The sequence below is a fragment of the Prionailurus bengalensis genome, chromosome A2 (assembly GCF_016509475.1).
Source record: "Prionailurus bengalensis isolate Pbe53 chromosome A2, Fcat_Pben_1.1_paternal_pri, whole genome shotgun sequence".
NCBI classification, from domain to species: domain Eukaryota; kingdom Metazoa; phylum Chordata; class Mammalia; order Carnivora; family Felidae; genus Prionailurus; species Prionailurus bengalensis.
Window position 1 is genome coordinate 141,352,122 of NC_057348.1, and position 13,922 is coordinate 141,366,043.

At 34.4% G+C, this 13,922-nt stretch overlaps 1 protein-coding gene across 3 annotated transcripts in view; it reads right to left on the reverse strand.

Annotated features, from left to right (window-relative positions):
- Nucleotides 1-13,922, reverse strand: part of POT1 (protection of telomeres 1) — an 82,844-nt gene that overhangs the window by 24,081 nt on the left and 44,841 nt on the right. For all 3 annotated transcript variants that reach the window (XM_043589395.1, XM_043589397.1, XM_043589396.1), the window contains exons 9-12: nucleotides 13,092-13,382; nucleotides 8,280-8,435; nucleotides 2,477-2,646; nucleotides 1,264-1,352 (exon numbers count right to left, since the gene is read on the reverse strand). In XM_043589395.1, the coding sequence (XP_043445330.1) occupies nucleotides 1,264-1,352; nucleotides 2,477-2,646; nucleotides 8,280-8,435; nucleotides 13,092-13,382 (706 nt within the window). The remainder of the gene's footprint in view (nucleotides 1-1,263; nucleotides 1,353-2,476; nucleotides 2,647-8,279; nucleotides 8,436-13,091; nucleotides 13,383-13,922) is intronic.

Consider the following 13,922-nt stretch of genomic DNA (forward strand, 5'->3'; position numbering starts at 1 on the left):
GAGAGAATAAAGAAATAAATTTAAAATATGTCCAAAAAATCAGGGGCACGTGGGTGGCTCAGTCAGTTGAATGTCAATTCTTGATTTCAGGTCAGGTCATGATCCCAGAGTTGTGGGATTGAGCCCTGCATCAACCTCTGTGCTGAGCATGGAGCCTGATGAAGATTCTCTCTCTCTCTCTCTCTCTCTCTCTCTCTCTCCCTCCCCTCCCCTGCTCGCACTCTCTCTCTCTCTCAACTTAAAAAAAAAGGTACAAAAAAATCAAATAATCTGCAGTTGAATCTGACTTTGCCTTTAGTTAATAGCTAAGTAACCCTGGGTGACTTACACGACCCCTGTCACTCAAAGCCTGTTTCCTTTCTGTAAAAGGGACAAAACAATTTCAACCTCAAAGGAATACTGTTAGGATTAATGCATGTAGGCACTTAGTAAGTTCCTACACCAAGCAATACATGTTAATTTTAATGCTTGTTATTACTAGTATAGAAAAAAAATACTCATAAAATAGATTGTAAATATGTGTGTGTGTGTGTGTGTGTATACACATATATATCATGTAATTATATTTATATATAACTTACGTGTATATATATATATATATGTGTGTGTGTGTGTGTGTGTGTGTGTGTGTGTGTGTATATAAATGGCATAGATTCTAGGTCCCAGAATGTACCCTTGTACATTAAGACAGTAAGGCAAAATAGTAAAGGACAAAAATCTTGCAGATTTTTAAAATTTAGATTTGAACAGTATACAATAATATAATATATAATACAGAACTATGTGTGTGTTTAAGATCTTGTATCTAGGTACTTGATTAACTTGATAAAGACTGGGATCTATATGAATCTCTGAAACATGTATGATCAAAAAATAATTGAGCTCTTTGAAATAAAGCAGCAAAAACAATCACTGTTCATATTAGAAACTGACAAGCAAAATGGTTGCCTAGGAAATACAAAATTTTAATGAATATATATACATACACATATAAATATATACATATAAATATTACATATATCACAAATCAAGTAATCCTTACCATCCCAATTTGAAAATGCAATTACACAATAAGGGAAGAATAATGTTTACTTTGCATAGGACACAGGTAAAGATTTAGCCTATTCCTTTACAATGAATATGGATTTAACAAAAAAGAGAAAGAGGCAGATTTGGGAAGATATTCAAAAAAAGAGAATATTGATTGATAAAGCCATTTTACTTAGCACAGACTAAACTGTTAACATTAAAAACTGTCCTTACTTGAAAGAGACCGAAAGCTGTCCTCATGTTCTGACTGACATATACCATCAAAACACTGACCGGCTGTCAAATCTGCAGATTCTAAAACCCTATAATGGAAAGAATATAATTTCAAATCAAATTGCATAAAACAAAGTCAATATGATCAGTTCCGTTCTATCCTTAGAATATAAGAAGTCACTGAAATTGTATAAAAATTATGTATGTGTGTAGTACAGCTTCTTCAGTAGAAAGTCTACAGCTTTCTTCAGAGCATCTGGGAGTTCTAAGATCCCCCAATTTAAAAAACCTGATTCTACAAAGATGAGTGAGACAGTAGGATGATGAAATACAGCAAACAAAAGTAAACCAGGGATTTATTGGATGGCATTCTGTCAGAACAATCTTACTCCGGATTCAAAAAGTAAAATACTACGCTCTATATATGGAAATATGAGAAATAAAGAAGTACAACTGATAGAAGATTATTAAAGTAGCTAATTTAATTGGCTTTAAAAGTCACACTATTTCAATATATTAAAACATAAAAATATTATTTCATTTGAACTTACTGAACAGATCATTTTCTAGAGCTCTTTGAAGACATGCAGAAGATTTATTTTTTATTCCTCTAGAATCCTGGTCAAAAAGTTTCTGTACACAGTGAGCACCAGAAACACTTCACAAAGAAGGGAACTGCATATGTAGCAGGACCTAAGGCATTATTCACTTATTGGGCACATTTCAAAGTTTTTAAAATATACTCTAAAACATTTCTGTTACCTATTTGATCGGTCCTAGGCACTTTAGAAAGATAATTATTTTTTCATGGCAGGATTAAGTACGTTTGGAATTCTAGATATGTATCAAGTTTTCCAAACTTGAGCTCAGCTCCAGTTTCAACTGTTTGTTGGTGTTACGTGGGGAATGTGACCCATGGTGGAAGAAGAGAATAAGCACACAGAGTAGACATAAGTGCACAAGAACTGTTGGAAACCTGATTACACCCCTAGCTCTGCTACTGTTTAGCTATTTGAACCTGCAATCACTTGAGTTTGGTTTCATTTGGTTCACCTATTTAGACAAATGGATAATGGCACAGTAGCCTATGAGGATTGATTACAAAGAACTTATCAAATCCACCCACCCCAGCACAGAACAGTAGTAGCATCTTGGAAATCAGCTTAATTAATACCTTATTTACAACTTCTAAATAGGTGTATCATTTGCTTACTTTTTCAGTTGATCCACATCAGAGTTACTTTCTGGCAAGACTCTGATTCCCCGGCCATAACTGGTACCCCCATGGAGATGAAACTCTAGAGCTAACAATGTTGCTTGGTTCTCCAAATTCACTGATTGAAGTTTGGTATGGAGGCTATAAATTCTAAGAAAGCTTCCAACCTAAAAATAGATTATTTAGGATTTAAAAAATGAGAAAAATCAAACAATTTCCGATACATAAAATACTTAACAACAAATATGGGGCACAGACCAACAGTCAAAAGTGCTGACCTATCAGAAAGGATACTGGTATGCGATACTGATGTGTACTGAATATCAGTCTCAAGGACACTGTATCAAAACCAAAATGTGTTTTTATGTGTGCGTGCACATGGGTATATACATATACGTGTTCGTGTATATTTAGGCACGTATATATGTATGTACATACATATACGTAGACCCATGTATTTATGTAGATGTGTATATGTAGTATATAATATATGTACATATGCATATTACATATCTATCTATCCGTATGTTTTTTCCAATGAAAGACATTTCAAAGATACTGAAGTGTGAAATAAAACTGAATCTTAGCAGTGATAAAATACACTAGTTAAGAAACCTGTAACCTAAATCAAACCCAAGCCCTCTATTTGATTTGGAAGCCTGTTTAAGGTTTCTTAACTTGTTGGGGCGCCTGGGTGGCGCAGTCGGTTAAGCGTCCGACTTCAGCCAGGTCACGATCTCGCGGTCCGGGAGTTCGAGCCCCGCGTCAGGCTCTGGGCTGATGGCTCAGAGCCTGGAGCCTGTTTCCGATTCTGTGTCTCCCTCTCTCTCTGCCCCTCCCCCGTTCATGCTCTGTCTCTCTCTGTCCCAAAAATAAATAAACGTTGAAAAAAAAAAAAAAAAGGTTTCTTAACTTGCTTTAGCTACTTGAAGGTAAGATTTCATTAAATACGGTTGCTAAAATACTCTCATTATGAGAATACTAGAAAATATTTTTTAATGCACTATAATAGCAAAAATATTCCCCTATTCCACAAGTTCTATGGAAATAGCAAAAATATCCCCCTATTCCACAAGTTTTATGGAAAGAAAACCTTTGTAATAAGAACTCTTGTCACCATAATGTGAAATACATTCTGTGAGTTCAAATACAAAACTAAACCAATTATAATTTTTAACTAAATATTCTACAATTTTAGATGTTTTATTTAGTCTTAAAAATGTCTTTGACTATAGAGTATTTGTTTAAGGGAGAAGACTTAAAATGACAGATGCAGAATGTTTATAAAAGAAATTGACACCTACTCAAAGGAAGAAGCTACATAACCTTTTTCCAACCCAGTCATGTTTTTGTGAGAAGGAGATAGGACATTTAGGTCTTTTTTCCTCTGACTTCTTCCACTGACATACATCTACAACATGGCAGAGGAGCAGGGTAAAAAGAGTCAGAGAAAGAAAACTCCAAAAGAAAAGAAGACAAAACTAGTTTTCCTCATGGTCTCTAAAGTGAGATACTAGAAGAAGAAAAAAAAAACAAAAAAACCCAGTCCATTTCTATTTACTTTTATCTCACTTTTTCTGGATGTTTATTATTCTGTGATTCCTTTTCAAAGTAGGTAATACACTAGTACACATATAAAAAAAGCACTTAGGGAAGGTCTAAAACATGCAGGGACCTGGCTTGCCCAGTCAGTAGAGCACGTAACTCTTAATCTTGGAGTCCTGAGTTCTAGCCCCATGTTGGGGGAAGAGGTCACGTAAGGAAAAAACAAAACAAACAAACAAAAAACCAAATTAAAAACCACCTCCCTCTAAATAAAATGCTCCATGTAAATTTTAAAAAAATGCTTTTAAAGGCCTAAACATGGAGAAAGATATCATATTCATAAATAACAAGCTTTAACACTATAAAGACAGTAATTTCCCCCCAAATTAATTTTTAAAATCAGTATAATTTTAATCAAAATCTCCAGTGTCTTACATGAAATTTGAAAAGCTGATCTGAAAATGCATGCAGACGTGAACAGCAAGTCAGGTTTGAAGACTAAACTGCGGGAGTGGGGGGGTGGGGGTGGGGAAGGTTTGCTTGATCTGTAGAATCATTTAAAAATAAAGCTGTAATGGGGCGCCTGGGTGGCGCAGTCGGTTAAGCGGCCGACTTCAGCCAGGTCACGATCTCGCGGTCCGTGAGTTCGAGCCCCGCATCGGGCTCTGGGCTGATGGCTCGGAGCCTGGAGCCTGTTTCCGATTCTGTGTCTCCCTCTCTCTCTGCCCCTCCCCCGTTCATGCTCTGTCTCTCTCTGTCCCAAAAATAAATAAAAAATGTTGAAAAAAAAAAAAAATAAATAAAGCTGTAATAATTAAGACTCTCTGGTATTAACGCAGACACTTGTATGAACATGGATATATCTTAAAAACATAAAAGAAAAAAGTAAATTACAGAATAATATATATACCTTATGCATTTTTCAGAAAAAAGTACATTATTAAAATAAAAGCATATAAACCTGGGTGTATATGCCTACATGTTAGGATAAATAGAAAGATACTAAGGAGCAAAACATGAGAATGAGCAGAGGTACAAAGAAGACTCAACATGTAGAGATTTATGTCCTAAAAATTAAAAGCACCTGAAATTAGTGTGGCAAAACATTTAAAAATATTAAGTTTGAATGGTAGGCACATGGGTATTTATTACACTATCTTTTCCACTACTATATTTCATAATAAAACAATATTTAAAGACCACGAAAGAATTTATTTATATAAATAGGCTATCAAGATGACAAATTGTTATTTCCACAAATTCCTTCTGGAGGCAGCATTGTATTTTTTTAAGCTGGCTAAATATACCATGAAATGTGCCAGATGCTCTACTATAATAGACACACATTGCTTAGTCTTGTCAGTAATGTGATAAGATTCTAAAATTACAAGTGAGGGAGTCATAACCAAAAATTATAAAAATATACTTTCACAAATTGTGATAAATATCCCTTTCAGTGAATATCAAAAAGGAAGTAAAGCAGGGGTGCCTGGGTGGCTCAGTCAGTTAAGCCTACAACTCCTGATTTCAGCTCAGGTCATGATCTCATTCATGGTTGGTCGTGAGATCAAACCCTGTGTTGGGCTCCATGCTGAGCAAGGGGTCTGCTGAAGACTTTCTCCTATCCCTCTGTCCCTCCCCGCTAGCAAAATAAAAAAGCAAAGCAAATGTAGCTATTAAGAAATCACTATCCCTTTAGAAATAATTTAAATCTTCCCTATAAACTATGGAGAAGTTCCCTTTAATAGTTTTAATTGCCTGTATATGTCTGAAAATAACCAAACTATATAGCTCTTGGGTCACTGAAGGCCAAAACATAATTATGACTATATATTTTTTATAATTATGTTTAAATTGTGTCAGGATAAGACTGGGGATTAGAAATACACTGCTTTAATTTCTAGACAAAAGGTTTGCGATGTGTGTGTGCTTGTGGACATGAGTGTGTGCCCACATATAGGTGGGTTTGTGAATGTGTGAATGTGTAACACTCAAAAAGCAAAATTTAGGAAGAATGTTAAGGGCAATTTCAACTGTAAAATGTACTGCATATAAAAGCCAATTATATTATACTTAGATTGCCCTGTCTTCTCTTTACTAAAAACATATTTTTTTCCTGTTCCTATGCAACAAAAATACATGTGTTCCATGTATTTCAGTATAAAAATGCAATTTCAAACAGTTGTCTTCAAGCGTTGATAAGAATTCATTTGTATTAATGTCATCTGACTGGGAATTTCTTAAGTTAATATGAAATGGTATAGAGGTTTCCTTAGTATAAATACAATGTGATGTCAATATACATTAACTAAAAGCTTACAGTTGCCTTACTTATACAGAGAAAATCCCTTCCATTTTTCTATTACACTGCAGATAAATAATGTAATATTATATCTTTAGAAAAAGATTAAGTGCCCTATATTTTCTTAGCAATGTGCGCTCAGAGCACCCTCTAGTGGGTAAGATAAGGTAAACAAAAAGGGACCTGAAAAAAATTCACAGCTCTCATTGATTTGTTCATTCACTAGCAGATACTATTTACTTCATCTTTACTGTAAGAAAAGCACTGTGCTAGGTGTTACTCAAGTCTTGGACCGGTGAGAGGGAATAGGAAAACGTATAAATGCAGCATAGGGAAAGAGAGGAAATTAAATTGTGAAAGCGGAATCTAAAAAAAAATGCAAATCTTTTTCATTCAAAAAAGAACTCTATCTGTATTTTAAAAAGACTTTGAGGGGCGCCTGGGTGGCTCAGTCGGTTGCGCGTCCGACTTCGGCTCAGGTCATGATCTCAAGGTTCGTGGGTTTGAGCCCCACATCGGGCTCTGTGCTAACAGCTCAGAGCCTGGAGCCTGTTTCAGATTCTGTGTCTCCCTCTCTCTCTCTGACCCTCCCCTGTTCATGCTCTGTCTCTCTCTGTCTCAAAAATCAATAAACGCTAAAAATAAATAAATAAATAAATAAATAAATAAATAAATAAATAAATAAAAATAAGACTTTGAATTGACTCTATCATTATGTGTATTTTTGAAATAATCAGTGTAGACAAAATCAGGGAGAAGCATCAAAAATGTATTTTCAACAGTCAATTTTCTCTGATCTGTTAGGTATGAAAACGTGTACACACACACACACACACACACACACACACACACACACACACATATAAAGGACAAGCAAGTTCAGTTATCACCCCTCCTGGACCCAGACTTTAGCCTCATTTATCGATGAGCTGGGGGGGCTTATTTGTAACGCAGTGTTAGAGGAACTATTTCCTTCTCCAAGAACATTTATTTACAAAGGGAGACTGGGCATAAAATTCAGACTGAAAACAGCTGCAATTCACTTTTACTGTTTTCTTCCTATAAGTAGGCCATATAACTTTCTATAAGCAGGCTGTATAACTCCCTAAAGGTAGGATCGAAGCTATTTGCAATAAAGAAAATCATTTCTTTATACTGCTTAAAAGGACTGGCTCTGGAAACCAAACACTATAGATTCACATACAAGTAGCCGTGAAATCTTGGGCTTAACAGCTGACTCCTCAGTTTTCTCATATGTAAAACGGGAATGGTGACAATACTGACTACACAGGATAGTGCTAAATACATCTGAAGTGTTTAACAAATGTTGCTATTATCACTGTTGTTATAATGATGCCATATGTTGCTAGAAAAGATGCTTCCAAATAAAAGACACAATATAATGAAGAAAAATATTCCCTAAAATATTAATAATCAAGAAGTGCCACATATCAACAGTGAGCTTTTACCTAAAAAAACCAGTAACTCAAAAGCAGTGAGCAAATTCTAATAAACTGTACAGTATAAGCACACACAATTTATGACATATATTAGAGGTGGATCAACAATTTCTTAAACTAATGAGTAGAAAGTTGTAGGCTAAATTTTCAAAACCCAATTTATAAAGCTTAAATGTTTAAGTTTACAAACATTTTATACAACCATATACCAGAACATTTTTCCTTACTACTTTTATGGTAAAGTTGTGTACAGTCTTAAAATATCCAGGAAATGTTCTTTAATTTTTAAAAGTTATTCAAGCCATTATAATTTAATGAAATCTTCTAATATTTTCCTTTTTCTAATAATTTATTTTAAATACATTTTACAAATAAAAATTAAAGAAAAATAAATTTGGAGTTAATTTCTAGACCTCAAATATCATCTATAAATGTGATTTACCCCCACATTTATAAAAACACAAAATAGAAAACAATTGCTACTCAACATCACCTTCAGAAATTTTGCCACTTGAACATGATTATCATAGACTAAAATGTCTATTGTTAGATTCTGTAGCTGATGGATGTGACTTAAATCTCCTTCAAGTGCAAGGTCTTGTATCAAGACTCTCCAAGATGGGAATGGGGTCCTGGTGCCATCCCATACCTGCCATAACAGGGTAAAGCAAACTTTAATGATCTTTCTGAGCAACAGTGGAGACTTTAAAAAGAACGTTATTTTCCGGTAATACAACTTACAAGTATTAAATGTATTCCCCCAAATATCTGCTAAACTTTAAAAATGGTGTATATTCTGGTTGTAAAAGGACGACATAGATATAGGTCATGTAGAAACTATAAAGAAAAAAATTCACACTACCTGGAGAAAAAGTGCTAACACATTGTTGAATTTCTTTATCTTTTTTTTCTTCTGTGTATTTATGTGTCTTTTTCTGTTTTTAACTGGCATTATATTCTGCTTTGCATTTCTTAGCTTACTGTTGAGCAATTTATCAGCTAATATAAATATTTTTCTAAAATATGATCATCAATTGCTTCTTTCATTTTATGCTGTGGATATACAAAAATTTATTAAACTGATCCCTGTACTGGTGATTTGCTATTTTAAATAATTTAAAATACACCTTTATGACTACATCTGCTCATTTTCTTAAGTATAAATCCCTAACTTTTAGGAATGTATTCTAACCTTTGCTTATTTTTCACTTTGTTTTCATTTGGAAGAGGCTTTTAAAAGTACAGATAGGAACGTTCTGTTCAAGTTAGAGGTTATGAACAGAAATGAATGAAAATCGCGGGTGCTGGAAAAGGAAAGGACATCTTGGATTGCTACGAATGCTACATTAAGATGAGGATGGGAACATGGGCACAGGAGGAGTATGTGCTACCCTATCCTTAGGGTGTGAGCTAGCCTGTGTTGTGCTAGGCTTTGAAGAGATGGCTGTGCTTTGTTATAAAAGGGTATGACAAAAGACATCTGGCACGAGATAAGAATGCCTCTGCATGTGAGAAATTTGGCTGGACAAGAGAAACAGGCTCTCTGAACAGAATACACTCATTTCAGCTGTCTGCCAGTGTGAGCTTACAGAGGAAGTACTGAATAACGTTGGTGACTATTCCAAGTTTCAAATAAACAATCACTGAGTTTGGGTCACTCACCGTTCCCTAAATTATTCAAAGAGCCAGGATACACACTCTGGGAGCAGGTACAGTGTATGTCACGAACTTTTTTCTCCACCTGGAATGTGTTCTTTCATACTGTTTTTGTGCATACTGTTTTTGTGACTTTAAAATAACTTTACAGATGAATCTCCCAGCCTTTTGGGGGAGGGGCTGAGAGGGTAGAGTGTAGCTACATTGTTTTTATGCTTCAGTTCTAATCACCTAGAAGTCTTTTTTTTTTTTAATGTTTTCTGGAACTTTTGTAATTTTGTATCAAAACTTAATCTGTTAGGAATCTGCATCTTATGTACAGATCTGATTCTTTTCTAAATAGGTAAGAATCACCATTTAGCAATCTGTCTTCATCAATTTGAAATGTTATGTTATTACCATGTATGTCTTGTATGTACAGTGTAAGAGGTTCCTAATCTTTTCATTAATCACACTATAATTTCAATTACTATAACTTCATAATATGCTTTAATATCAGATATCTGAGTTTTTTTAATCAAGCTTTTCTTGTTTTATTCTTGACCATTTAATGTTTCTAATAAATTTTAGAATTACAGTCAATTTAGAAAATTTGGTTTTAATTAAAATGGCATTTTATTCTTTAAGAAAGAATAAAAAAATATTTGAATATGCTCAATGAAGTTTTGTAGTTTTTTTTATTTAAAAAAATTTTTTTTCAACGTTTATTTATTTTTGGAACAGAGAGAGACAGAGCATGAACGGGGGAGGGGCAGAGAGAGAGGGAGACACAGAATCGGAAGCAGGCTCCAGGCTCTGAGCCATCAGCCCAGAGCCCGACGCGGGGCTCGAACTCACGGACCGCGAGATCCTGACCTGGCTGAAGTCGGAGGCTCAACCGACTGCGCCACCCAGGCACCCCAAGTTTTGTAGTTTTCTTCACAGAATATCAGGGATTTCTTTCATGAATTGGCTTGTTTCACAGTTGATGTGACTTTGAAAGAACTTTTGTTCACGTATATGTTCTATTTATTACTGATAGGTACCAAAGCTACATTTTACTAATATTTAAACCAGTTATCTCACTGAATCATTTTATTAATCCAAATAGCCTTTCAGTTCATTGTTTGGGTTTTACATCTTGTGACTAATGACCTTCTCTTTTTCTTTCTTTTAAAAGAGTTCTAGCTCTGGGGCGCCTGGGTGGCTCAGTCGGTTGAGCGTCTGACTTCAGCTCAGGTCATGATCTCCCGGTCCGTGAGTTCAAGCCCCGTGTCGGGCTCTGTGCTGACAGCTCAGAGCCTGGAACCTGTTTCAGATTCTGTGTCTCCCTCTTTCTCTGCCCCTCCCCCACCCATGCTCTGTCTCTCTCTGTCAAAAATAAACATAAAAAAAAATTTTAAAGAGTTATAGCTCTTTTTTTTCTTAGTGAATTTCTTAAGATTTCCTGAAAAACATTAGGTAACAGAAAATAGTGGGTATTTTTGTCTTGTTCCTGGCATTACTGACTCCAAAATTTGAACACTAAATATTTTGTTTGATTACAAGAGAAATTTTTTATCAAGTTAAGGAGGCATACTTCTAATTCTAAACATTTGACATAATTTGTTAAACATTTTCACAAATGTATTGAACATTCACCAAGAGGAATGTAATTTTCCTAAAGTTATCCTAAAATTAATTCCTTAAATTTCTGATTTCTAAAATTAACCATGGATTGCAGTGTATTACTGTTTTAATACATTATTGGTGTAACATGTCTACTGGTATGATTAAAATGAACTAGTATCATAGTTACTAATAAAGGAATCAATATTGGTATCATATCCATGTTCAGACTGGATATGAGACCAGATGCCCAAACACTGGAAATAATTATGTTGTTGCATTCCATGCTTTCCACAACTCACTTGGAATAATGTCTGGCTCCTTTTGTGCTTAAAACATAATTTAAAAAGTTATTTCTGCTGTGTGATAGGAAAATCAATCTCAGAAAAACAAATCACTCAAAATTCAATTTTCCAGAGGTAATGAGTAAAATATCGCTATATATTCTTCCTAATATATTTTTACTATGCATATAATACATTTTAGTATATAAAACTGCATTAATCTCTAAACAGAATACTATAAATATCTATCTTAGTAACTATACATCTACAATGTCATTTTATTGTAACAGAGTATTCCATAATACGGAAACACTTCACACAATTAATTCTCTATTGTTAGTATGAGTTTTCTAATTTTTGTTACTGCAATTTAAGAATATTCTCTTAAATTCATTTTTCCACATTTATGAAGTAAATTTAGAAAATTTACAAAAATAAATTTACAAAAATAAAATTGTTGAGTCAAAGAATATACACAGACTTCTGAGATTTAAAGTGTCTTCAAGAAAGCCTTACATTCACTTCCGAATGCTGTTTTAAAATAACATCTACATAAAAGCTGTTTTCACTTATCTGAAAAGGCTATCTATAAAAATGGAATGCAGGCATATGTTTTGTTGCTTTAGAATGAACGTACATTCTGCCATGTCAGCTAAAAGGTGGCAGATTTTATCCCAGGATTTAAGAATTTTCTACACAGCAGTGAAAAGATGGAGTATATTCTGCACAGCATATTCTATGCCATTGGAAGTATTCAGTGCCTGTCAAATGTTCAACTGTTAAGGATGTCACTTTGGGCATCCAAAGTGTGATCAGTATGACTGGCTGACCTATGATTTCTTCTAACTTTGGATGATTTTACTTTGCTTTAACTTCAGATGTCATACTTGACTTACCTACCTTTTTTACAGCATGTCATTACTTTTCTCAAAGTATTTCACATGTATATATGTATGCTATTTTCAACTTTAAAAACTTCATATTTCATTCAATAACTTTTATCTTCACCAACTCCTTAATAAGGGCAAGGTATAAATGATAATAATGCTAAACCCAATACTTGTCCAAGTGCCACGGTACAGTTTCTTGTCCTGTTGTTTCAAAGAGTCAGAAGCTAAAGAAATAACCATAGGTGTGGAGCTGAAGCAGTGTTCGTTTAAATGCATTCTGACTAGGGTGGGTAGGTGAGGTTAATATTGGACAACTGTCTTTTTCAGAAGCTATTCATGAGTAAATTGGGGTAGGTGTAAAGAAAGATTAGATAGGTCTTACTTTACTTTTTAAAATCCTTCTGATTTAAAAACAAAACATAACAAGAACAAAAATAAACACTTCAAAACCATCTGTGATCTACCCATGAGGCAGGCATTGAAATGACATGGGAAGAGAAGCCAACATCAATGAGCCAAGAAAATAAATGAGAAGCAAGGCTATCTTGACAGGGAAGCAGAAATATGCATACGTAAAATTGTAACTGAAATATAACAGTAGAAAACAACTCCATATTTTATTAATATTAAAATAAGAAATATATAAATAAACCATAAACTATATTTAAACTATTGACAATACTATTTTTCTCTGGATGCATAAAAAAAGAGAAGTTCAAGAGTAGAGCTGCATGAATATCTATGCTCATCAAAAATGGTAAGTTAGATTTAAAGTTCTTAATATAATACAATAGTGGGCATACTTATTCCTTCAGAATGCTGAGCTATAAGCTCTTTAAAGATATGTAGGTGGTGCTAACTTATAATTTCAAGTATTAAAATACCTACCTTTAGAAGAAATGATGCTCCATCCACTTCGGCTTTGCCCAAGAGCTGACAAGTCAGGTCAAAATACTGCAGGGGCTGAACATCACACAATTTTACTAATGTTGAAGAAGGTGAAATATGAGTAGATGCCCAAACACGTAAAGCTTCTACCATTCTGTGGTCCTCCGCGGTGAAGTTAAAATACTTGCTTGAAGTACGAGGTATGATAGGAGCTCCCAAAGTTCCCTCAAATGTCAAAGAGGCAAAGCCAGAGCTGGTGATACCTTGAGTCTCCTTTTTATATACTTGGATCTAAGAAAGTCGGGCAGAGTAGAAAACAGAATAGCTTACTGATGCAGAACCCGAAAAGTAAGATACTTGAGGGATTATAAAATCTTGCCAGCACAGTTAATAAAGAATATAAGCAATTAATATATTTCATTTAATTAGCATATGAAATTATAACATCAACCAGGCTATATCAAGATCCACTGTGTAACATTTATTTCTATTTTTTAAAGGTGGTCAACTCCTTGATCCTATCAAGCTTGCACTTTCACAATTGTTACTTTTCTTATTAAGGTATAATTTACAAAAGGAAAAAGGATAGTGACAATTACTTATGAATGTTACGAGGAAAACTAGAACACTTAAAATACAGGACTTCAAAGTGAACAAAACGCAAGAGGCTAAGGTTTCATCAGTCTGACTGAGAGGCAAGACAGTGACAAAGACTTTGGCTTTCAGGTTCTGAGGCTCTGCTATTACATGCATATGCATTTATGATGCTTACATCTTCTTCATAAAGCAATCGTTTTGTCTTTATGAAATGCCCCCCCCCTTTTAATCTGT